The sequence below is a fragment of the Heptranchias perlo genome, chromosome 8 (genome assembly GCF_035084215.1).
Source record: "Heptranchias perlo isolate sHepPer1 chromosome 8, sHepPer1.hap1, whole genome shotgun sequence".
Classification (NCBI taxonomy): Eukaryota; Metazoa; Chordata; class Chondrichthyes; order Hexanchiformes; family Hexanchidae; genus Heptranchias; species Heptranchias perlo.
The window spans coordinates 76,309,097-76,334,388 of record NC_090332.1 but is presented as its reverse complement, the minus strand read 5'-3'; the positions used below and the strand labels follow the sequence as shown (position 1 = coordinate 76,334,388).

The following is a 25,292-nucleotide window of genomic DNA, read 5'->3' as shown; positions in this document are numbered from 1 at the left end:
GACGTTAAACCGAGGCCTCATCTGCCCTCTCAGGTGAACGTAAAAGATTCCATGGCACTATTCAAAGAAGAGCAGAGGAGTTCTCCTTGGTGTCCCAGGAAAATATTTATCCCTCAACCAACATCACTAAAACAGATCTGGTCATTATCACATTGCTGTTTGTGGGATCTTGTTGTGCTCAAAATTGATTGCCGCATTTCCTACATCACGACAGTAACTATACTTCAAAAGTACTTAATTGGCTGTAAAGCACTTTGGGATGTGAAAGGCGTTATATAAATGCAAGTTCTTTCAGTCAACGAAATCTATTGCTATGTTGCGAGTGAATGGCCTTGGTGAATCCAACATTAGTTCCAACAGCTCTGCAAATGAAGTTGTGGTGGCTGCATTGTCAGTAACCAATGGAAAGTGGAGGATAGAAAAGATAAGTTCGAGAGAAGCAGATATAGATTTGTTAGTGATAAGAGTCTTAAAATGGCACGGGACCAGTTCCAAGGGAAACATCCAGAAAGCATCTCTCCACATCTAGTAAATGTTACGCTGCACAGACAGACACTGCCATAGTTATTAGTACCACAAATCAACTAAGCTTGGGATGACTGCAGAAAACTGCTGGATGACATTAAAACATTTGCCAAGAGTTAGATCGCCTCCAGTTGCAGTCTCAATTTGCAACTGGAGACAATTGCCAATATTGAAGGCGGTGATCCAACAGAGGAGAAGGTGCCCCAGTTCCTCAGGGTGAAGGCCAAAGTAGTTAGAGGTCGGAGGGCCCAAAGTTAGGCTGGAACAATCTAGTGAGTCTCAAGTAAATCTTGATGTTTGTTCGTGAACAGAGATGTGGTCACTATTTGGAAGTCAATTTCACTTTATTTGTGGAAGCAAATTCATTTTACCCACCAACAGGGCCTTCTTAGGGCAACGGCATCCCAGCCCACAGCGTTAGCCATCTAGGGCAATGGGAGATGGCAGTGCTGAAGAAAAGGACGCATTTTGTACTCAGTGCACTCAAACATTCCCAGGTCGAATATAGTGTGCCACAGATGGAGGGTATAGCTCTCTGCAAACTTTCCCTCTGGCCTCACAGGAAGACCACCCCTACCTCCTCCTTACTGCACCAGTCTGACATCCCCAGTAATACCAAGATGCACAATTCTATTTTTGAATTTACAATTGGGAAGTGAAATAAATAAATCTATTCTGTTGGACCCCGTCGTGCAATAGGCAAAAAAGGAAGAAAACTTGTATTTATGTAGCACCCTTCACCTCCTCAGGACGCCTCAAAGCACTTCATGGCCAATGGATTACTTCTGAAGAGTACTGACTAGGGTTCAATTTCCACAGGTCTTGTTCCGATCAATTGCTGTTAACTCTGGTGTAAACCCTGGAGAACCAGGGTAGACACTGTTTTTCCGTTTCTCTGTGGTTTCCGTGGATCTTCCACCAAAGTCACAATGGATGATCGGGAGAGCACGAGTGGAAAATAATGGAGTCTGTGACAATGTGGGCGAATGTGCCAGCCAATTTGTGCAAACAGCAAATGAGATGCATGACCAGTTAATCTGCTTTTGATGGTGTTAGTTGAGGGCGGAGTGCTAACCGGGACCTCGGAAGAACTCTCCGCTCTTCTTCTGGATCTTTTACATCCACCTAAGCAGGGAGACAGAGTCTCGCTTTAACAAAAGGCAGCATCTCCGACAGTGCAGCACTCCCTCAGTACTGCACTGAAGTGTCAGCCTAGATTATGTGCTGAAGTCTCTGGAGCAGGGCTTGAACCGGCTGATTCAGAGGTGAGAGTGTTATCAAGCTTAGCAATGCTTAGTTCAGAAAAAATAAGAGTTTTGTACTAACTTTTGTGCTAGTGTACATGGATAGATGTGCATTTGGCATTTTTGGATATCTTTTCCGTGGTAGTGATGGTTCCAATGATAAGAAGACCAGCTCACCCTCTTCCTGGCCCTGATTCCCTTTAGCAAAGCAGCCAATGGTGGCTTCCCAGCACTGGTGCTGTTAGTGAGAGGTGAAAGGTGCCACATAAATACAAGTTCTCTCATTACCATAGGTGTCAATAACAAAGGCACTGCTTAAACCGTATTAAACGCGCCAACTATTTCGGGCAGTTCAGTACTTACCGATTTAAAAGCTCTGCTGATTTCAGGCAAAGTCTGGTCTTCAATTAGCTGTTCACACTGTTAACAACTACAGGAGGCAGTCGAAAGTGGAGACTTCAGGCAGTTTCAATCAGCTGTTAACCTATTATGGTTTACCATTCACTAAATAGTGTTAGCCCCCTATATGCAGTAGGGTTTGCAATTGTCGCCGAGACAACTTTCCCTTTGCTCCAATGCCAAAGGCCAACATTGTTTTGTTCCCAGGGTGCTTTGCACAATACCATGGCAACGCACAGTTGATTTGCATTGTGACAGGGTTTCACTCCAGATAGACAAATAGGTTTTGTACAGATCTTGATAACCAGTCAATGATCGAGTTATATATGGAGATCTATGGATCACCCAGCCAAGGGCCATGCCTTGCATCAAATTAACCGCTGCCTTCAATTTCTAAGGCAGCACCAGGCATTGGCCTACAGCTGTTATTAAACTCGCCTTCCACTGTTGAATCCTGAGTCTCCCACAGCTGATGGTCAGATGAAGCTAAAGTTGTTGTATTTTGTTAGACTGCTGGCTAGGGAAACAACAACTTGCATTAATACAGCGCCTTTAATGGAGAAAAAAAAGTTCCAAGGCACTTCATAGATGCGTAATCAGACAAAAATGGATGCCGAGCCAAAGAAGGAATTATTAGGAGGAGTAACCAAAATCTTGGTCAAAGAGGTGGGTTTTACGGAGGGTCTTAAATGAAGAGAGGGAGGCAGAAAGGATTAGGGAAGGAATCCCAGAGACTGAGGCTGAGGCAGCTGAAGGCACGGCCACCAATGGTGGGGCAAAGGCATGGGAGGGGTACACAAGAGGCTGAAGTCAGAGGAACGGAGAGTTGTGGGGGGTTTGTAGGACTGGAGGAATGTACAGAGGTAATGAGGAGTGAGGGCAGGAAAGAATTTAAATATGGCAGGAGGGTCTGTAACCAAAGGACACAGAATTAAAATAATTGCCAAAAAAGCCAGGGGGGAGATGAGGAAAATTTTTTTTTACTCAGCGAGTTGTTATGATCTGGAATGGATATCTCTGCCCTTATTTCTATCCTTGTCTCGTTCCCGAACCGTTCCAGTTCTCTATCCTTAACTGAAACGGTGATGGAAGCAGATTCAAAAGTAAATTTCAAAAGGGAACTGGATCTCTACGTAAAAAAGGAAAAATTTGCAGGGCTATGGGGAAAGAGCAGGGGTGGTGGGACTAATTGGATAGCTCTTTCAAAGAGCCGGCACAGGCACAATGGGCCAAATGGCCTCCTTCTGTGCTATACGATTCTATGCATGAGAATTTTAAATCTGAGGTGTTGGAGGGAATGCAGATCAACGAGCACCAGGGGTGATGGGGGAGTGGGACTTGGTGTGGTTAGGATACGGGCAACAGTGTTTTGGATGAGCTGAAGTTTACGGAGGGTGGAAGATGGGAGTCCAGACAGGAAAGCATTGGAATAGTCGAGTTTGGAGGTGACAAAGGCATAGATGAGGGTTTCAGCAGCCTGCTTTAATTAACTCTTGCCCCTGGTCTAACTGTGGTCTAGCACTGCAGCATGATCTTTCTGGGTCTTAGACTGTTACGTTGTGACGTCAGTTTGTCTTGTGATGACATCATGACTTGTTGACATTACGACGCAGTTACATCGTGCATGCGCAGAGACTGAATTGTGGGAGCCGCTTTGCGTTTGTATGTTTCTCGGGATGCACTTTGCCGCCGTTTCACAAAGTCACCAGAGGCGTAAGTTAAGGTGCACATCTGGGAGAGCAGCACTTTTAGGACACTGTCCCATGACCTGACCTGTAGGATGAAAGGCCCTATTGTCTGGTAATAGCTGTAATGGTCAGAACTATAGCTCATTACATAGAATTACACAGAAATTCCAAGACGGAAATAGTCCGTGTGGGTGTTTACCTAATCCCATGTACCTGCCCTGTTCCCATATCCCTTTATCCCCCTTTTTTACAACCACCTATCTAACCAATTCTTAAATGTTGATATGATCTCTGCTACAAGCACTAACTCCAATAGTGAATTCCACAGCCTCACAGCCCTTTGTGCAAAAAAAGTTTCTCCTACTTTCTGTCCTAAATCTCTTAAATTTCATTTTATGATCCATGTCCCCTTGTTCTAGGCCCCTCAATCACTGGAAACAGATTGGTGGGGGGGTTTAACTGCCAGTGGGTTTCCTGGCAGGAAACTCATTTTGCAGGACTTCAGTCCTTTCCTTTCCTCTATTGTTGGCTCCCACGGGACCATGATGATTGGCTGCTCTCCATCCTCTTCCATAAACTTTTCCAGTCTTTCCGAAATGACCCTTATCCTAGCACCTGGGAATCAATAAAGCATCTGGGCCTCTTGGTCTACCCTCTATCTATCAAGATTCCCAATGCTGCTGCATTCCTATCTGAAGTATTAATTACCCCCCTCCCCTCTGAACCCATCCCATGTTTACATCAGTATTACAATAACCAAATGAGATGGGTGACTGTAATTTTGAAGGAGCACTTGTTATAGTCTTTTATTTGGGGAGGAGACTCAGCAATAAAAATCCAAATGCCATTTTTGTTATGGTCACATCACATCCAAGTGACACGGGAACGCATTTCAGTGCATTACCGGGCGTGCAAACGAACAAAGGTTTGTTGGGTACTTTTTACGTTCAAGGTGCTCCTTAAATATTTCAAACTGATTTTCCTTATTTTACACAAATCCTTTGAAAATACAATACCTGTCAAAACTTCTTGCAATCAACCAGACAGTCCATCACAAGAGTGACAGAAATCACTTGTAAAACCAATCAATCAAAGAGTTCACAACACAGGAGACCATTTGGCCCATCGCTGGTATCAGTGTCTAACACACACACACATATACACATGTGGATTACTGGGGTTATGGATCCAGAGTAACAGTACCTGACATAGAATCATAAATATACACTTTAATATTCCTCTTTTTCAAGCAACTGTCTTAATTCTTTTAAAATAATTTATGGACTCTGCTTCAACAATGGTTTGTGGCTGAGAATTCTACCCTCTGTGTAAGGAATCTTTTCCTACCCTGTCCTTTAATTTTTGTGGGGATGTTAAATTTGCACACTCTTGTTATATTGGACATGTTTTGCAACTCTCATTTCTCTATACTTTGAATCATTAGACACAGCTCGCTACATACTTCATAATAACCTGCTGTCATTTTCACTCTATTTGAAACCAAACACATTCATTCTGTTTGAGAGATGCTGACACTGTATTCAAGCCAATAAAAATAAATTTAAACATCAAAGTCTGATCATAAATGATCTGTGATTTCCGCAGGACTGAAGTACTGTTCGAAGCCTAAGGTTTTGGCAGGAACAACCGTGTCAGGTAAACTAGCGCAAGCTGCATCTCTCTCAATCTTTTTAGGCAAGGCACAAAGGAACGCTGAGTAACCTTGGAACAATGTCACATGTCTTTGAATGAAAGTTATATTTGAATTTATTATTTAATCTGACAACGCTGTATTTAGTTCTGGCACTGCTAATAAATGTCAACCCTGCATCTGCGTAGACTCATGTGATATGCTTGTACCTCAACTGTTGCGATTTACAAAATGGATTCTTTTGGAGACTATCAAAGTTCTATGGTCTTACCTGGAACCTTCTTAGCCCAAATGATCATATGCACCAGTTCTTTATCAGCCAGGTTTGTTAGCAAAGTCATCATGGACGCCTCGGTGAAGGGCTTGCTGGGGTCGTGCGCAGAGTAAACCATGGGAGGTTCGGCCTCCATCAGAGTGTTGAGAATCTCGTCCGACGTCATGCCCATCACCAAGTTCTGCTTGGTGTTCCTCTGCGCTGGGCTTACACTGCTGGAGGTTGGTCTGTTGGTGACCCCAGTGCTTTTGACGATGTGATCCTTCTCATCTTTCCTCCTCTTGTGCTTTAGCATGCGCCCACCCCTGCGATCCTTGCGGATGCCTGGCAATTCAAAAACAAAAGAAAGATAAAAGTCCAAACCTTTTAAGCCATGAGGATTTCAGTTGACGAAACAATGTTAGTTCCTCTTGTGGGATTTTTGAAATCAGTTTGAAAGAAAAACTGGCAATGTTAATTAGACAATAGTGGGCCATAGAGGTTGAAAAATTCGTCACAGGTTTGGGCACATGTCCAACTATTTTGGCAAAGCTAATTGTTAAAATAAGACAAAAATATACATTTGAACTAACTGTTAGCACTGGATGAAAGAAGGAAAGAAGGAACTTGCATTGATATAGCGCCTTTAACGACCTCAGGACATCCTAAAGCGCTTTACAGCCAATGAAGTACTTTTGAAGTGTAGTTACTGTTGTAATGTAGGAAACGTGACAGCCAAATTGCGCACAGCAAGGTCCCACAAACAGCAATGTAATAATGACCAGATAATCTGTTTTAGGTGATGTTGGTTGAGGAATAAATATTGGCCAGGACACCAGGGAGAACTCCCCTGATCTTCTTTGAATGGTGCCATCGGGTCTTTTAGGTCCACCTGAGGAAGCAGACAGGGCCTCGGTTTAACGTCTCATCCAAAAGGGGGTACCTCCGACAGTGCAGCACTCCCTCAGTACTGTACTGGAACGTCAGCCTAGATTATGTGAGGAGACACAGATCGGAAGATTGGGCGCGAAGATCGGTGATCCTGATTCCCTCTTCTCCCGATTTTCTAGCCATTAAACGTTAAGCACCCTCCCTGTCGACTCCCTCTTGTGCTGCACTAACCGTTACTTTAGCCCGCTGAGCAGCAAACTGCACGTGGCTGATTTGAAACAGATGTGCAAAATCTGCCAATGTACTGTTCAGCTGTGTGTTTCCCTCTCCCACACAGCAAACTGAAAAATCTCAAGGTTTAATAAATCATTACAAGTACAAAGAAAGACCAGAATTAACCAAGAAATTAATTGGGCCAGAACTAACTAAGAGATTCATTAATGCGAAATACATAAACGGGTGATGTAACCATTTGTTAAGTCTGAATTGTAGTTCAATCTTTGTATCTCATTTCAAAATACAATTAAACTAGAAATTCACACCTTTTTTTGTGCACGGATTTGGTGTTACTTGTAAAGGGGAGAGAAGAATGGTTTCCACCAAGTTCCTGCCTACTTTTGTCTAGGGTATAGAATTCTGACGGGGGGCATAGGAACAGGAGGAGACCATTCAGCCCCTCGAGCCTGTTCCATCATTCAATTATAGAATCATAGAATGATACAGTACAGAAGGAGGCCATTCGGCCAATCGTGCCTGTGCCGGCTCTTTGAAAGAGCCATCCAATTAATCCCACTGCCCTGCTCTTTCCCCATAGTCCTGCAAATTTTTCCCCTTGAAGTATTTAACCAATTCCCATTTGAAAGTTAATATTGGATCTGCTTCCACCACCCTTTCAGCCAGTGCATTCCAGATCATCACAACTCACTGCGTAAAATCTGTTTTCCTCGTGTCACTTCCGGTTCTTTTGCCAATTACCTTAAATCTGTGTCCTCTGGTTATTGATCCTTCTGCCAGTTTCCACATATTGACTCTTTCAAAACCCTTCATGATTGTGAACCTCTATCAAATCTCTCCTTAACATTCTCTGCTCCAAAGAGAACAACCCCAGCTTCTCCAGTCTCTTCATATAACCGAAGACCCGCATCCCTGGTACCAATCTAGTAAATCTCCTCTGCACCCTCTCCAAGGCCTTGACATCCTTCCTAAAGTGTGGTGCCCAGAATTGGCCACAATACTACAGCTGAGGCCAAACTAGTGTTTTCTAAAGGTTTAGCATAACTGCCTTGCTTTTATACTCTATGCCTCTACTTATAAAGCCAAGGATCCTGTATGCCTTTTTAACAGCCTTCTCAACTTGTCCTGCCACCTTTAAAGATTTGTGTACATACACCCCCAGATATCTCTGTTCCTGCACCCCCTTTAAAATTGTACCATTTAGTTTATATTGCCTATCCTCATTCTTCCTACCAAAATGAATCACTTCACATTTCCCCATGTTAAATCCAGGTCATTAAAAGACCAGTGGTCCTAATACCGACTCCTGGGGGACACCACTGTATACTTCCCTCCAGTCTGAAAAACAACTGCTCACCACTACTCTGCTTTCTGACCCTTAGCCAATTTCGTATCCACGCAGTCACTGTCCCTTTAATCCCATGGGCTTCAATTTTGTTAACAAGTTTATTATGTGGTACTTTATCAAATGCCTTTTGAAGGTCCATATACACAACATCAACCGCACTACCCTCTCCGTTACTTCATCAAAGAACTCAATCAAGTTAGTCAAACACAATTTGGCTGATCTGTACCTAACCCCATTTACCCGCTTTTGCTCCATATCCCTTGATACCCTCACCCAACAAAAATCGATTGATCTCAGTCTTGAAAGCTCCAATTGACCCCCAGCATCCACAGCCTTTTTGGGGGGAGAAAGTTTCAGATTTCTACTACCCTTTGTGTGAAAAAATGCTTCCTGATTTTCCTCCTGAATGGCCTAGCCCTAATTTTAAGATTATGCCCCCTTGTTCTGGATTGTCCCACCAGAGTAAATAGTTTTTCTGTATCTACTCTATCGAATCCCTTAATCATTTTAAACACTTCGATTAGATCACCCCTCAACTTGCTGTACAATGCCGTACGTAGGATTCACAATGCCATATTCAAGAGAGATCGTTTGCCGTTCGGAGAGTGGAAAAACAGCGAAGGAGCAGTTCAGGACAAAAATCTGTCTCTGTGGAATCTTAGGCTGGACTGGCCCACACATTCCCCTCCCCCCCCACCCCCCACCCATTGCAGTGACAAGGTGCCTCCTTGAGGCAGATGTCCAGATACTATAAATGGTGCAGGTACCCACACCCATATGTAAATTGACCCCATCTCCAGGACTTCGCCAGGAGGCTTCTCCTGTCTTCAGAATTCTCATTCCATCTGGATCGCTCCCTCTGGCCTCTTACCCTCTCTTGATCTATTCATTGAGAACTGCGGGCATGACATCAGCCGTCTCAGTTTCTCTACTCCCCTCACTCACTCTAATCTATCTCTCTCTGAACTAGGATAGCCAACCCTCCAGGATTGCCCCGGACTTCTCCAGGAATTAAAGACTAATGTCCAGAACACTGCTGTGAGCAACCCTGACAGAAAAATCATAGGGGATTTAAAAAATTGTGTTTTAAAAAAAAATCTTTAAGCACTTTTGTTTATTAGTTATAAAAATTTTGGACATGAGAAAAAAGGCTGTTTGACTGACAGTCCAGAATCATCCAATCGAGTAATGAAGAATCTATTCGCTTTCCAATTGGCGTTGGAAGGCAGTGCACTTCAAATATGGACATGTTGGGTGACCGGTGGCAGGAGTGTGGGGGCGGGGAGATTGGAGGCAGGAGGTCATGTGATGACACCAACCAGAGTAGGCAACCTTACTCTGAACCTGCCTGTTCACTCCTAACATCTTCCAGTTCTGATGAAAGGTCATCAACCTGAAACATTAACTCTGTTTCTCTCTTTGCAGATGCTGCCTGACCTGCTGTGTGTTTCCAACCTTTTCTGTTTTTATTTGGGTTAAGGTTATTGCTGGGGCGGGCAGGTGGGCAAGCAGAAGTCCCGCTCCCACCGCACTCCTAGGGTCGCAGCTGCTAACCCAGAAGTTCTAGCCTGCAGGAGCAAGTGCTTTGCTTCCAATTCCAGAAGTCTAGAAAACAGTCTTTCAAAAACCAGAATTCCCTGCTGGAGTCAATTAATCTTTAAGAAATTGCCTAAAGTTTCTATAGTTTCCTGCTCTCAGGAGCTGGATTAAGGTGATTGACTGCTCCTTGAATAGGTAAGTGGCTGTTAAGCCACTTGAGAGGCTCAAAATGAAAATTATTGCAGGTGAGTCCCTGATTGGCCAGATTTCAGCCAATAAGAGCTAGCGAAATCCCATAGGCCAAACTCTTCCACTGGAAAACTGAAGTACAATAATTAGAACTTTTATGAGTTGCTGTTAAATATTTTTTTAAATGGAGAGATTAACACCCCTGGTGTTAAAAATGGAAAACACACCTCACAAAAACCACCAAAAACAGATTATCTGGTCAATTATCTCATTTATGTTTGTGGGATCTTGCTGTCTGCAAATTGGCTGCCGGGTTTGCCAACATTACAACAGTGACTACACTTCAAAAGTACTTAATTGGCTGTAAAGCGCTTTGAGATGTCCTGAGGATGTGAAAGGCACTATATAAATGCAAGTCTTTCTTTCTATAGTCAGGCACCAGAATCAAAAATGTAGAGAATTTTAGGTGATGCAGTTGGTTTGACACCAAAGAGCTAAGTTCAAATTAGCACAATGATTAGTATTGTAAGTCTTTCTCTGTCTCTCTCTCTCTCTTTGTCTCTCACTCTCTCTCTCTCTCTCTCTGTCTTTGTTTCTCTCGGTCTCTCCTCTTGGATCCTAAATAAAATAAGTTTGGTAAATTTCTATCCAGTTCCTAGTGACTGCTTACACACAGTGCATCAGTGCCAACAATCCAACTTAATTTCAATCGAGGATCAATTTCTACCCCACGAACTAAAGGTTCAGCAAACCCCATCAGGTGCGTGGATTGGTGTGAGTGACTGCGGACAGAATGTGACAGGCAAACTTTGCACTCCGCCATGTTGCGCTTGGCAGTAGGGTGTTGGGGGCATTTATCGTGCCCATCTGCAGAGGCGTCTGAGCATCTCCTGCAATGTTTGGGGCCATTTTGATCGAAGACTTAAGGTGAGTAAAAATCGGAAGAAACCTAAAATTAAACTAAAAACGGAGAAAGTACAAACTGCAAAGAACAAACAAAAAGAAAAAACAAATTTCTAAACCACTCCCTCGGGTCAGACTCAATAAAGGAGAATTTTCATAGAATGATAGAAATTACAGCACAGGAGGAGACCATTCGGCCCCCTGGTGCTGATGCTCTCTCATGTAACCCCATTCCTTCAAGATCCTTTTATCTTCCTTCTTTTTAGATATTAATCCCATTCCCTTTTAAATGATATTCTAATCTCTACATCAATAGTCACGTGGTGAAGCATCCCTTTATCTAATAGCTCTCAGTTCAAGAACCTTCCTTCCCCCTTGCTTCTTCCAGTGAGAATCCTCAGTCTCTGTCCCCTTGTTCCCCACTTGCCCATCAGTGGAAACAATCTTTCACTGTTTACCCACAGTAAAGTCCTCAGGTTTCACTCACCCCTTTACTGGCTGCTCCTCTCTCAGCCACACTCCCACTTACCACATTGCTGCTGCTCCCAGCTCTGCAGGAAATGCTGGACCCCATCCCCACCCCATTCCCCAGTCTCCCCCACTCCTTCCACTCGAGCCCTAATCTCCCCGACCCCCCAGTTCCCAGTCTCCTTCTCTCCTTGAGACCCCAGCCCCAGGCCCCCATTGCCCTGTCTCCCTTTTTCACACTGAGCCGCCACTCCCTGATCCCCTTTCCCAGTCTCCATCTCTCCCCGAGCCCCCATACTCCCACCCCCAAGTCCCCTGTCTCCCTTTCTCCCAATCCCAAATCTGTTGTCACTCTCTTCCCCCCCCCCACGCTGAGCCCTAAACCCCCGACCCCCTCCCTAGGTCACTTGTGACCAACAGCCCCCCAGCTCCAATCCCTTGCCCTCTTGTCTCTGTTCACCCTCTGCCATCCCAGCCCTTTACTTGTCCCCGCTCCTTCTCTCTCTCCCCCCCCCCCCCCGACCATCCAGTCCCGTTTCTGGTCATCCCTAAGCGGGAGCCATCTCTCTGCAGGCAGTGGTGGGGGGCGGGGGGGGAGAGGCGGAGTGACATCACCGAGCTGGAAGTTTCTCTGCAGTGACGTCATGGAATTGGCGGGGTGTGGGGGGGGGGGGGGGGGGTTGGAATCTGGCTGCAGAAATTTAAAGGGCAAAGTTCTCCCAGGCTGCTACCGGCAGCGTTCGGGAGATTCATGCCCCATGCCAGGACACTCCTGAGTAATCCGGGAGATTTGTCAACCTTAAGGGGGTCCGTGGGAGTGAATCTGTATTATCTGTAATACGAGGGGATCTCTGGGGGTGTGCAGGAGAATCACTATTTTCAAGGGATCCCCAGGAGTGAGTGAGTCACTATTCATGTTATGTAGAAAGCTATTCCAGATCATATGAAATGCAAGAGTTAAAAATTATGGGTCTGCGCTAGATATTCTCTTGGATTTGGCATCACTGCTCACTCTCAAAGTGAACCCCATGTCCCCTATGATCAGGAATATATCTTTATTGCCCTATACCTGGTTATACGTTAGCGTAATCCGGAGAACATAACCATAAGACACCTTGGGGTATGATTTTAGCATTGCAGGATGAACTCAGCGGGTGCGTCATTAGTCGCGTGGGAAACCCAGAAATAATTTTAGCGCATCGGATTGAGCGATCGCAACTCAATTGAAGGAACTTAATTTTACTTCCGGGTTTTTCGACTCCAAGCTGTGCAGTGGGCATACAGTGTACCCGCATGATGTGATGTGAAATGGAGTACTTAACGGGCCAATGCAAAAATGGACTTTGAAGGAGAAAGGAGGAACAAGCAAAATGGAATGACACATAGCAAAGGCAGCACCCAGTTCTGGTGCTACTGGTTGGTGTGTGAAGCAGGAGGGAGGTGCTTCCCAGCTGACAGGAGGAAGAGACTTGCTTCTGCCATCAAGAAGGCACGGCATGTTGGCCTTTATTGCAGGGGGGTTGGAGTACAAGGGTAAGGAAGTCTTACTACAATTGAACAGGGCTTTGGTGAGACCTCACCTGGAGTACTGTGAACAGTTTTGGTCTCCTTATCCAAGGAAGGATATACTTGCCTTAGAGGTGGTGCAACAAATGTTCACTAGATTGATTCCTGGGATGAGAGGGTTGTCCTGTGAGGAGAGATTCAGTAGAATGGGCCTTTAGAAGAATGAGAGGTGATCTCATTGAAACATATAAGATTCTGAGGGGGCTTGACAGGGTAAATGCTGAGAGGTTGTTTCCCCTGGCTGGGTCCAGAACTAGGGGTCATAGTCTCAGGATAAGGGGTTGGCCATTTAAGACTGAGATGAGGAGGAATTTCTTCACTCAGAGGGTTGTGAATCTTTGGAACTCTCTACCCCAGAGGGCTGTGGATGCTGAGTCATTGAGTATATTCAAGGCTGAGATGGATAGATTTTGGACTCCAGGGGAAATGAGGGATATGGGGATTGGGCTGGAAAGTGGAATTGAGGTCGAAGATCAGCCATGATCTTATTGAATGGCACAGCAGGCTCGAGGGGCTGTATGACCTACTCCTGCTCCTATTTCTTATGTTCTTATGGCTGGAGGTGGCAGAAGAGCTGAGCAACAGCAGCATGGTGCCCAGGTCTTGGGTTCAATGAAGGAAGCAGTTTAATGACTTAACCAGGTCAGGAAAAGTGAGTACATTTGCTGATTCAGCCACATCCTGTGAAATGCAACCCCCCCTCACCCCTCTCACTCTGAGTTGGCTCGCCTACTCCATCACATCACTCCTCACACCCACTTAAGTTCCAACATCAACCAACCTTTACTTTCTGTGCACTTCCTCACCTCCCCATTTGTGCACCCACCACTGCCACTCATCCCAATCCTGATGCAATGTGATGCATCTGTCTGATAATCACCCTCTGATGCATCTGTTTCATTGTCAGCCTCAACCAAAGCAATGCATCCATCGGATGAAGATGTCACCTTTAGCCACTCACAGGTCTTTCCTTTCTCCCTTGTAGGAGAGCGCAAAATGCAATGGTAGACCACCAAAAACAGTCTAGTTGACAGATGCAGAGGAGGAGGCAATGGAGATCAGTCGCATCGTTGCATCTGTCAGAGATGGAGAGACTGGCAACCTGCAGAGAGCTGGTGACAGAACTTTAACGTTCTTCACACACATAATGAATTGATTTTATCAATGATTGAACTGTTCCACTCCTGAGTAAGATCATTGGAAAGATTGTCACTTTTCCGATGAATAATTAATATTGGTTTCTGTTGTCTTCCAGGGCCTTCGCAGCTTCCACAACATTCAGCCGCAATGGAAGAAGGCGATTCCTCAGGGGAGCTCATTCCTTCTGAGGGTGCACTGTCACAGGACATAGAGCCATGCACCAGCACAGATACTCACACTTCGATGGGTCCTGTTAGACAGTTAGTTGGGTTGTCACGTGATGATTCACCACTCACAAGTGTGCATGAGCAGACACTGGTGGCAGGGGCAGCTGTGGAGAGTCCATGTCGGGGGGGGCGCACTCCTCTCCAAGTGGCTGGATTCATACCTCGCGCAAAGGAAGATGGTAGTGGTTATTGGAGGCCAATCATCTCAGCCCCAGGACATTGCTGCAGGAGTTCCTCAGGGCAGTGTCCTAGGCCCAACCATCTTCAGCTGCTTCATCAATGACCTTCCCTCCATCATAAGGTCAGAAATGGGGATGTTCGCTGATGAGTGCACAGTGTTCAGTTCCATTCGCAACCCCTCAGATAATGAAGCAGTCCGTGCCCACATTCAGCAAGACCTGGACAACATCCAGGTTTGGTCTGATAAGTGGCAAATAACATTCGCGCCAGACAAGTGCCAGGCAATGACCATCTCCAACAAGAGAGAGTCTAACCACCTCCCCTTGACATTCAACGGCATTACCATCGCCAAATCCCCCACCATCAACATCCTGGGGGTCACCATTGACCAGAAACTTAACTGGACCAGCCACATAAATACTGTGGCTACAAGAGCAGGTCAGAGGCTGGGTATTCTGCGGCGAGTGACTCACCTCCTGACTCCCCAAAGCCTTTCCACCATCTACATGGCACAAGTCAGGAGTGTGATGGAATACTCTCCACTTGCCTGGATGAGTGCAGCTCCAACAACACTCAAGAAGCTCGACACCATCCAGGACAAAGCAGCCCGCTTGATTGGCACCCCATCCACCACCCTAAACATTCACTCCCTTCACCACCTGTGTGCAGTGGCTGCAGTGTGCACCATCCACAGGATGCACTGCAGCAACTCACCAAGGCTTCTTCGACAGCACCTCCCAAACCTGCGACCTCTACCACCTAGAAGGACAAGGGCAGCAGGCACATGGGAACAACACCGCCTGCACGTTCCCCTCCAAGTCACACACCATCCCGACTTAGAAATATATCGCCGTTCCTTCACTGTCGCTGGGTCAAAATCCTGGAACTCCCTTCCTAACAGCACTGTGGGAGAACCTTCACCACACGGACTGCAGCGGTTCAAGAAGGCGGTTCACCACCACCTTTTCAAGGGCAATTAGGGATGGGCAATAAATGCTGGCTTCGCTAGCGACGCCCACATCCCATGAATGAATTAAAAAAAAGCTCTGCTCAGCTGGACACAGATGCTGAACCATCATTGAAAATGAGAATGATAGAGGTGCAGCTGCACCTTTGTGAGGTACTGGAAAACAAGCCATGAACACACTCCATTATAGTGGAGAGGATGAAGGAGTCCAACTCTATCGCTAGTGCAATGATGGCGAAGATAAGTGCAGGAATGTCTGCGATGGACAGAATGCTCTCCTCCATCGAGCTTCAAGCACGGCTCTCTAATGAATCCATGCAGGCCATGACATCGGCCGTGCAGACTCTGGATGCCAACATGTCTGCCGCCTTAAACAAACAGACAGACTTTAGCCATGGTCTTAGAACATGGCACATCTGCTCACCAACCTGCTCGCCAGCAGAATGGTGGGATGGTTGTTGCGCGGCCCAGGAGAGGAATGATGGCGAAAGGGGACACATCTCACATCTCACCCGTTGCCCCCCCCCCGCAACCAGTACCCACAATGCTGCCTCCTCTCCCGATGGCTGAGCCTACCCCTTCAGAGCTGCAGATGGAGCAGTCTTTGGCGGGGCCCTCACGGGCTCCAAAACCCAGAGGTCGTAGGCCAGGCTGAGAGCATCTCATCAGTCAGGGCAGGGATCTGCCACTACCTCTGCTGAAGCCACAGGGGATGCACCACATAGAAGCGGTAGGAAGAGATAGGCTAAGCAATTGTAATTGACCAAGGGTATGCACAAGGGTGTTTGATGTTACTTTATATATTTTTTTTGTTTATGTCACATTAAATTTAATAATTCTCACCACCACTGCCACATCTTGGCCATTACTGAGTACCTTTTGTGAATTCGCCCTTTCATGTGCTTCATCATGAATGCCAAGACATTATGCCACCCATTGGATGCGTGTGCAATGGGTGTACGCGTGGTTGAAGGACTGTTTTGTGCAAATGGAGGGGCAGGAGGGTGGGTGGTGGTGGTTGTTCCAGGCAGCCTGAGTATTTCAAAGTCTTCAGTTTGCAGATCTCATTATGAGAACCTGTTAGAGATGAGGGAATCCCTGGCATCACGGGCAGCAAAGTACGCCGCTGCTCTGGTGATGGATTTCCCATCTTCATTTTCCTCCTTCTCTTCCTCCTCCTCATCCTCTTCTTCGATGTTGCCGGCAGATGAGGCTGCTTCATGAGTGCATTTGATCTCCTCTATCTGTAACCCTCTCTGCTGTGCTATGTTGTGTAGGACGCAGCACATGACGATTATCCTGCACACCCTCGTTGACAAGAACTGAAGGGCTCCCTCAGATCTATCCAGGCACCTGAAGCGTATCTTCAACATTCCTGTGGTTTGCTCATTAACACACCTGATGGTGATGTGGCTCTGATTGTACTGCTGCTGTGCCTCGTTAGTGGGGTTTCTCACAGGTGTCATGAGCCACGTCTGCAGGGGGTCTCCCTTGTGTCCAAGGAGCCAGCCCTTAAGTGTGGAAGAGGTCCGGGATGTTGGACTCGCGCAAAATGAATGAATCATGGCAGCTGCTAGGGAATATGGCACACACCTGCAGAAACCTCCTCCGATGGTCACACATCAGCTGTCTGAGAGTAATGAGTGCCCAGCTGCAATACCTCACCTTTTATTGAGACATGTCAATCACTGGTTTAAAGGGCCAAATGAGCTTTGGCTGCAACTCGTCTTCGTTTCTATGGCGTGTTTCAAAAGCCACAGGAGACATGTTCAGGAGAAGTTAAATTCGATTCTGTTGCAGAATCCACAAAAAGTTAATTACCTTAAGTCTTTCAAGTACCTGAATTGGCCCTTTAAATATCGGCCTGCCGATGCCGGCGGGACTTCTGGGTTTCTGTTTCGCGCGTGCATCCTAATGCGCCTGGGTTAAACCCGGAATTGGGCCAGTTGGAGCCGGGATGTGGACCCGCTCCACAAAGCTGGAACTTTAATCTCCCACTCACCCATTCTTGGGGGTTAAAATTATCCCCTTTGTATCTACTAGATACTGATATCTCGCAGTGCTCCACATACATTTCTCCTATCTTCCAGAAGGCGGACTAGTGAGCACTAAAGAGATGAGAATAACTGTAAACCAATCAACTGGTTTATTTTACATGAGATTCATGACTGAACAGAATACCATTATCACAGCGCGATTTAACTACTTCTTATTGCTCGTCTTAACATTAAAAATAATAAAACTGTGCCCTTGATAAGGGCCTACCTTCAATTTAGTAGTCAGTATCGCTGCACCGACTGGTGCTCACTTAGAAAGAGAGAATTCCCTCCTTTGACTGTTTCAAACTCAAACTTACTGCAGACCACGAGAGAGACAAAAGTTTAAATTCTGGCCCTTCCCCAGGATTGACTTGTTGAGCTGCCAATCAAAACTACTACCTCCCCGCTCGGTATGGCGCCACGGCATCTATATTGCCTGTTTTGCTAGGACTCCTGTTGTGTCCAATGAATGGGGTTCATTCTATGAACATAGGAAGACAGGAATAGAAGTAGGCCATTCAGCCCATCGAGCCTATTTCACCATTCAATTATATCAAGGCTGATCTGTACCTCAACTCCATTTACCCACCTTTACTGCATATCCCTTGACCCCTTATCTAACAAAAATCTATCAAGGTGAGGTGGAGTTTTCATTAGCGGTATGTTTTAACATTCTAACATTATAGATGCAAATTTCTCTAGGAGACGCTGTAGAACCTCATTGTCACAAACTAATCTAGGTTCAGTGGTACCATTCTCGCCACTGAGTCAGAAGGTTGTGGGTTCAAGGCCCACTCCAGAGACTTGAGCACATAATCCAGGCTGACACTCCCAGCGCAGCACTGACAAAGCGCTGCACATTCTGAGCTGCCGTCTTTTGGACGAGACAGTAAACCGAGGCCCATCTGTCCTCTCAGATGGACAAAAAATATCCCATGGCACTATTCGAAGTAGAGCTGGGGAGTTCTTTCTGGAGTTCTGCTCAATATTTATCCCTCAACCAACATCATTAAAAATCGATTATCTGGTCATTATCTCATTGCTGTTCGTGGGACCTTGCTCTGCACAAATTGGTAGCTGCATTTCCTACATTACAACAATGATTACACTTCAAAAGTACTTAGACCATAAGACCATAAGAGATAGGAGCAGGAAAAGGCCATTCGGCCCCTCAAGCCTTCATAGGCTTCTTACTTCATAGGCTGTGAAGCGTTTTGGGACGTCTTGGGATCGTGAAAGGTGCTATATAAATGCAAGTCTATCTTTTAATAAAAAGAAACACAATTCTATTAATTACTTCATCTGGTGGTCAGTTAGTGGACCAAATCAATTCGACCCTGATATTTACAAGGAGGCAAGAGAGAGTGGGGGCGGGTGTCAGTGGCCTGGGAACCCAGAGATCCAGCTGAATTTAACGTTGGGCGGGGATCTAAGATCACGCAGGGGGCGAAGAAGAGAGATCGCATGGGGGGGCGGGGAAGAAGAGAGATCGTGCGGGGGGCGGGGAAGAAGAGAGATTGCGCGGGCGGGCGGGCGGGGTGATCGCGCGGGGGGTGGGGAGATCGCGGGGGATGGGGTAGATCGCGCGGGGGATGGGTGAGATCGTGCGGGGGCAGGGGAGATCACGCGGGGGGCAGGGGAAATCACGTGGGGGGAAGAGAGATCGCGCGGGGGAAGAGAGATCACGCAGGAGGGAAGAGAGATCCCGTGGGGTGGGGGGAAGAGAGATCCCGCAGGGGGGTGGGGGACGAGATGGAGATCACGGCGACACCCCCTAACCCGCCACGGCTAAACCAGAAGAACATTTAAATGTAAAGCTATTGCCAATAACTAACATGCACGTTAACCTTTCGAGGCCAAGTAGTTGTTATTTCCCTAGCCCGGCCTTAGATTTCCCTAGCCCGGCCTTAGTGATTGTGGCAGGTTTGGAGTTGGGGTTCCCAATTTTAACAATTTCCACCCTCCTCCCACTGGACCCTCTCCCGCCCGTGGGGGGGTGTTTAAAATTTCCCCCCACTGTCTCAGATAGCTGGTATTTTGCTATGAGTCAACCCCTTGTGGGGCAAATTTAACTCTACAACAACATTATATTACAAATTAACCCATTGCAATCTCCTGCACTAATTTCAATCACCTAAAGGGGTCGATGATGAATTTTTTGGATTTCTTTCCCCGAATTGGCCTGGGTTTTCATCTCTGGTCTTTCGCCTCTCCCAGTAGATCACATGGCTCCGGGTGAGTAGGGAGTGTCTGTACTGCACAGGACATGTTGGATGGACCAGCCGGTCTTTTCCTGTCCTACATTTTTGTATGTTTGTATGTATCCATTCTAGACCAAATAGGCAAAAATCTCAAAAAGCGACAATGGGTCTGCTTCTGAAAATGGCTATACACTGTGAGCAAAAATAGAAACAGTTCAAAGGGAACCCAAATTGTAATAAGTCTCTGGTGTCACATAAAATATACTTCAGTATTGACAGGGTGGGATCCTCCACTGAATTCATTAATAATAAGCTCTAGTTGGACATAGTTTAGTAAATCATCACCAACTTTGCGCACTGCATTTCATCCTTCAGTAAGTCCATCTCCTCACCAACCCCAAGTCAACATTTAAATGTAAAGCTATTGCCAATAACTAACATGCACGTTAACCTTTTGAGGCCAAGTAGTTGTTATTTCCCTAGCCCGGCCTTAGATTTCTCTTCAGTTACACACACCCACTCACCACCAACCATTAGGTCATCCTTGGGTCACGCAGATTCATTTGCATATCGCTCAGTTAGCATTTGACCCACATGAGGTTTTCAACAACCTCAGCAATGTGTAAACTTTCTTTCTCTCTTCTTTTGCCTGTTAGGTGTTGCTCCTTTACAACTATCTCATTCGAATGCCATGATCCTCCTGTATTCAGTATTATATTTCATAGAATTTCATAGAATGTACAGCACAGAAACAGGCCATTCGGCCCAACTGGTCTGTGCTTGTGTTTATGCTCCAAGCGAGCCTCCTCCCACCCTATTTCATCTAATCCTATTCACATATTCTATTCCTTTCTCCCTCATGTGTTTATCTAGCTTCCCCTTAAATGCATCCATGCTATTTGCCTCAACTACTCCTTCTGATAGCGAGTTCCACATTCTAACCACTCTCTGGGTAAAGAAGTTTCTCCTGAATTCCTTATTGGATTTATTAGTGACTATCTTATATTTATGGCCCCTAGTTTTGGACTACCCCACAAGTGGAAACATCTTCTCTACCTCCACCCTATCAAACCCTTTCATAATTTTAAAGACCTCTATCAGGTCACTTCTCAGCCTTCTCTTATCTAGAGAAAAAGAGCCCCAGCCTGTTCAGTCTTTTCTGATATATATAATCTCTCAGTTCTGGTAACTTCCTTGTAAACCTTTCTCGCACCTTCTCCAGTGCCACTATATCCTTTTTATAATAGAGGCGAGAACTGTATAGTTCTGGTCTCCATATTCGGCTTATTACACTCAATGGCCCCAGAAATGCAGTTCAATCCCACTTTAATGCCAGCAAGAGTGCAGCAGGAAGCCTGGAAAATGGGCCAGAACCTAGATACGTCAGGCCCTGGCCTTCGCTGGTAGTTTCCGGGGGGGTCTTGTCAGGGGAAAGGTTCTCTGTCCGCCCCAAACATGGCTCCCTATGTCAGAGGGGATAGGGCCGAGGGCAGGGAATCCCTATGGTGGGTGTTCCCACTTCCCTGCACTCAGTGGGACCACACATAAACTTGGAGGTCAGTATGTCCAGTAAAATGAGGCTTACCGGCCTCCTGAAGTGGCAAGTGAGCCTCACCAGAGAAGGGGGTGGTGGTGTTCAGGCCAGGAACATGACCTTAACCCCTGTAGATTGTCAGTAAAGAAAGAAAGGATTTGCATTTATATAGCACATTTCATGACCTCAGGATGTTCCAAAGCACTTTACAGATGATTAAATACTTTTGAAATGTAGTCACTCTTGTAACTTAGGGAAACATGGCAGCCAATTTGCGCTCAGCAAGGTCCCACAAACAGCAATGAGATAAATGACCAGATAATCTGTTTTAGGGATGTTGGTTGAGGGATAAATGTTGGCCAGGACACCGGGTAGAACTACCCTACTCTTCTTCGAATAGTGCCATGGGATCTGGGAAGACAGGCGGGGCCTCGGTTTAATATCTCATCTGAAGCACAATTTTATTTGTTACAACAGCTCCCTCACAAAGAAGGTGGGGTGGGGGGACTGCATGGGGGCCAGTTTCCTTGCTTCTGTGGGGAGGCTAAGACATCTCCAAGCCAAAATGGGCACAGGCATCCAGTTTCCCGATAGTGTGAGGCTGCCAGGTACAAGTTGTGCCCATAGTGGAGGGTGTGACTGCTGGGATCATGGCCAATGCAGATTTGGCCCCAGTATGTTCAACAATTCAGCTGTACTGAACGGAGTTCACATTTATCATCACGTTATCACAGCACTAGAACAGGGGGTGAGCCTATTAGAATTCACCACTCCTGGTCAGCAGCAGGTTTGGTTTACTTTCAGCTCCAGATTAAAGAATCACCTTTCTGATCGCTTTTACTTCTATTTAACATAATCTACAGCTGTGATCTTCACAGTTCAACTACTTCCGAAAAAGCAAGTTGTTCATTGGACAGAGTCATCAGGCAGAATAATAGACAATGCACTTTACTCTGAGTTTATTTTTCCTGTTCTTGCAAAACAAGAAAATTAAGCTTCTTTTTCAATCTCTTCTGAGACTCATTCATAATTAACAAGCTACCTTCATTGAAATGATTGATTGATTTAAGAATCTACAACTAACTAAAACACCTGTTACTGAGCCAGGTAGCATGCATATAATATATAATAATTCACATGGTCTTTGATTTGGTCTTTCAGATCCTGTACTATACAAGGTTAAGATGATTTTAAATGTTTGTGTTGTGTTATTGGGTAATAGTTTATTGGCAGAGCATTCAGGAGTTGGGAGTAACATTTTCAATTGCATGCTTATCACAAAAGAGTCAAAAGGGCACAGGCACTCATTATCATAGAATCATAGAAAGTTACGGCACAGAAGGAGGCCATTCTGCCCATTGTGTCTGTGCAGGCCAACAAAGAGCTATCCAACTTAATCCCACTTTCCAGCACTTGGTCCGTAGCCCTGTAGGTTACAGCACTTCAAGTGCACATCCAAGTACTTTTTAAATGAGTTGAGAGTTTCTGCCTTTACCACCCTTTCAGGCAGTGAGTTCCAGACCCCTACCACCCTTGGGTGAAAAAATTTCTCCTCAGCTCCTGTCTAATCCTTCTACCAATTACTTTAAATCTATGCCCCCTGGTCACTGACCCCTCTGCTAAGGGAAATAGGTCCTCCCTATCCACTCTATCTAGCCCCGTCATAATTTTATATACTTCAATTAAATCTCCCCTCAGCCTTCCAAAGAAAACAACTCCAGCTTATCCAATCTTTTCTCATAGCTAAAATTCGCCAGCCCTGGCAACATCCTTGTAAACTTCCTCTGTACCCTCTCTGGTGCAATCACATCTTTCCTGTAATATGGTGACCAAAACTGTATGCAGTACTCAAGCTGTGGCCTAACCAATGTTTTATACAGTTCTAGCATAACCTCCTTCAGGGATCTGTGGACATGCACTCCAAGGTCCCTTTGTTCCTCTACACCTCTCAGTATCCTCCCATTTATTGTGTGTTCCTTGGCCTTGTTTGCCCTCCCCAAATGCATTACACTTCTCTAGATTGAATTCCATTTGCCACTTTTCTGCCCACCTGACCAGTCCATTGATATCTTCCTGCAATCTACAGCTTTCCTCCTTACTATCAACCACACGGCCAATTTTTTTGTATCGTCTGCAAACTTCTTCATCAAGCCCCCCACATTCAAGTCCAAATCATTAATACATATCACAAAATGCAGGGGACCTAGTACTGAGCCTTGCGGGACCCCACTGGAAACAGCCCTCCAGTTGCAAAAACACCCGTCAACCATTACCCTTTGCTTCCTGCCACTGAGCCAATTTTGGATCCAACTAACCACTTTCTCTTGGACCCCATGGGCTTTTACTTTTTTGACCAGTCTGCCATGTGGGACCTTGTCAAAAGCCTTGCTAAAATCCATGTACACTACATCAAACGCATTACCCTCATTGACCCTCCTTGTTACCAGCTCAAAAAACTCAACCAAGTTAGTCAGACAGGACCTTCCCTTAACAATTCCACGCTGACTGTCCTTGATTAACCCATGCCTTTCTAAATGGCAATTTATGCTGTCCCTCAGAATCGACTCCAATAATTTGCCCACCACCGAGGTTAGACTGACTGGCCTGTAATTATTCGGTCTATCTCTTTCTCCCTTTTTAAACAACGGTACAATGTTAGCAGTCGTTCAATCGTCTGGCACCACGCCTGTAGCCAGAGCCTCTGCTATTTCCTCCCTTGCTTCTCTTAGCAGCCTGGGATACATTTCATCTGGGCCAATTTTACTAAGCTGAGAAGTGAATTAGCAAAAGTGGCCTGGAAACAGTTACTTGAAGGTAAATCAGTGTCAGAGCAGTGGGAGGCATTCAAGGGGGAGATCCAAGGGGTTCAGAGTAAACATGTTCCCACAAAGAAAAAGGGTGGGACTGCCAAATCAGAGTCCCTGGATGACTAGGAGCATACAGGGTAAGATAAGGCAAAAAAGGGAAGCTTATGTCAGACACCAAGAGCTCAATACTGCAGAAAGCCTAGAGAAGTATAGAAAGTGCAGGGGTGAAATTAAAAAGGAAGTTAGGAAAGCAAAGAGAGGGCATGAAAAAATACTGACAAGTAAAATTAAGGAAAACCCAAAAATGTTTTATAAATACATAAAGAGCAAGAGGATAACTAAGGAAAGAGTAGGGCCTGTTAGAGACCAAAAAGGTAACCTATGTGTGGAGGCAGAAGATGTGGGTATGGTTCTCAATGAATACTTTGCGTCTGTCTTCACAAAAGAGAGGGACGATGCAGAGATTGTAGTTAAGGAGGAGGAGTGTGAAATATTGGATGGGATAATGGGATAGTGAGAGAGGAAGTATTAAGGGGTTTAGCATCTTTGAAAGTAGATAAATTGCCAGGCCCAGATGAAATGTAGTTCCTCTTTGCTTTCCTAATTGTTTTTTTGACTTCTTTCCTAACCACTTCATATTCCCTTTTGTCATCCTCTCCTTTATGAGTATACCTTTTTCTTTAGTTTCAATTTTACCCTTATATCTTTATTCATCCATGGTGTTATATTATTGACTACTTTGTTCTTGCTTTTTAGAGGAATATACTTCTCCTGAACTCTATTGATCACCATTTTAAAAATGACCCATAGCTGTTCCATTTCTTCGTCTGTCTAAATTTTTTTCACTTTAACACCCTAGTTTCATTCTCATCCCCTCAAAATTAGCTTTTTTCCAATCTTTTACTTTGGTCTTTGTCTTACTTATGTCATTCACAATCATTATTTTAAACCTTTTGATGTTATGATCACTATTGCCTAGATGTTCCCCTATGCTTACTTCTCTTATCTGTTCTGGTTCTTTTCCCATTACTAGATCCAGCAGTGATTCCTCTCTTGTTGGGCTTCTCACATACGACATAAGAAAGGAGTCATGTTTACACAGTAAAAACTCCATTCCCTTTTCTTCTTTCCCTAACTCTTGCCAGTTTAACTGGGAGTAGTTGAAATCTCCCATGATTGTTATTCGATGTTTTTTACCCATTTCATTGATTTGTCTAAATATTTCATCCTCCACTTCCCTTCCATTATTAGGTGGTCTGTAGAATATACCTACTAACATGATCGATCCCTTCTTATCCT

General features: G+C 45.3%; 1 protein-coding gene across 1 annotated transcript in view; it reads right to left on the bottom strand.

Moving 5' to 3' along the window:
* The window catches only part of esr1 (estrogen receptor 1), a 228,103-nt gene that overhangs the window by 75,045 nt on the left and 127,766 nt on the right, over positions 1–25,292 (bottom strand). The window contains exon 4 of the mRNA XM_067989369.1: positions 5,779–6,105. Coding sequence (XP_067845470.1) covers positions 5,779–6,105 — 327 coding nt within the window. The remainder of the gene's footprint in view (positions 1–5,778; positions 6,106–25,292) is intronic.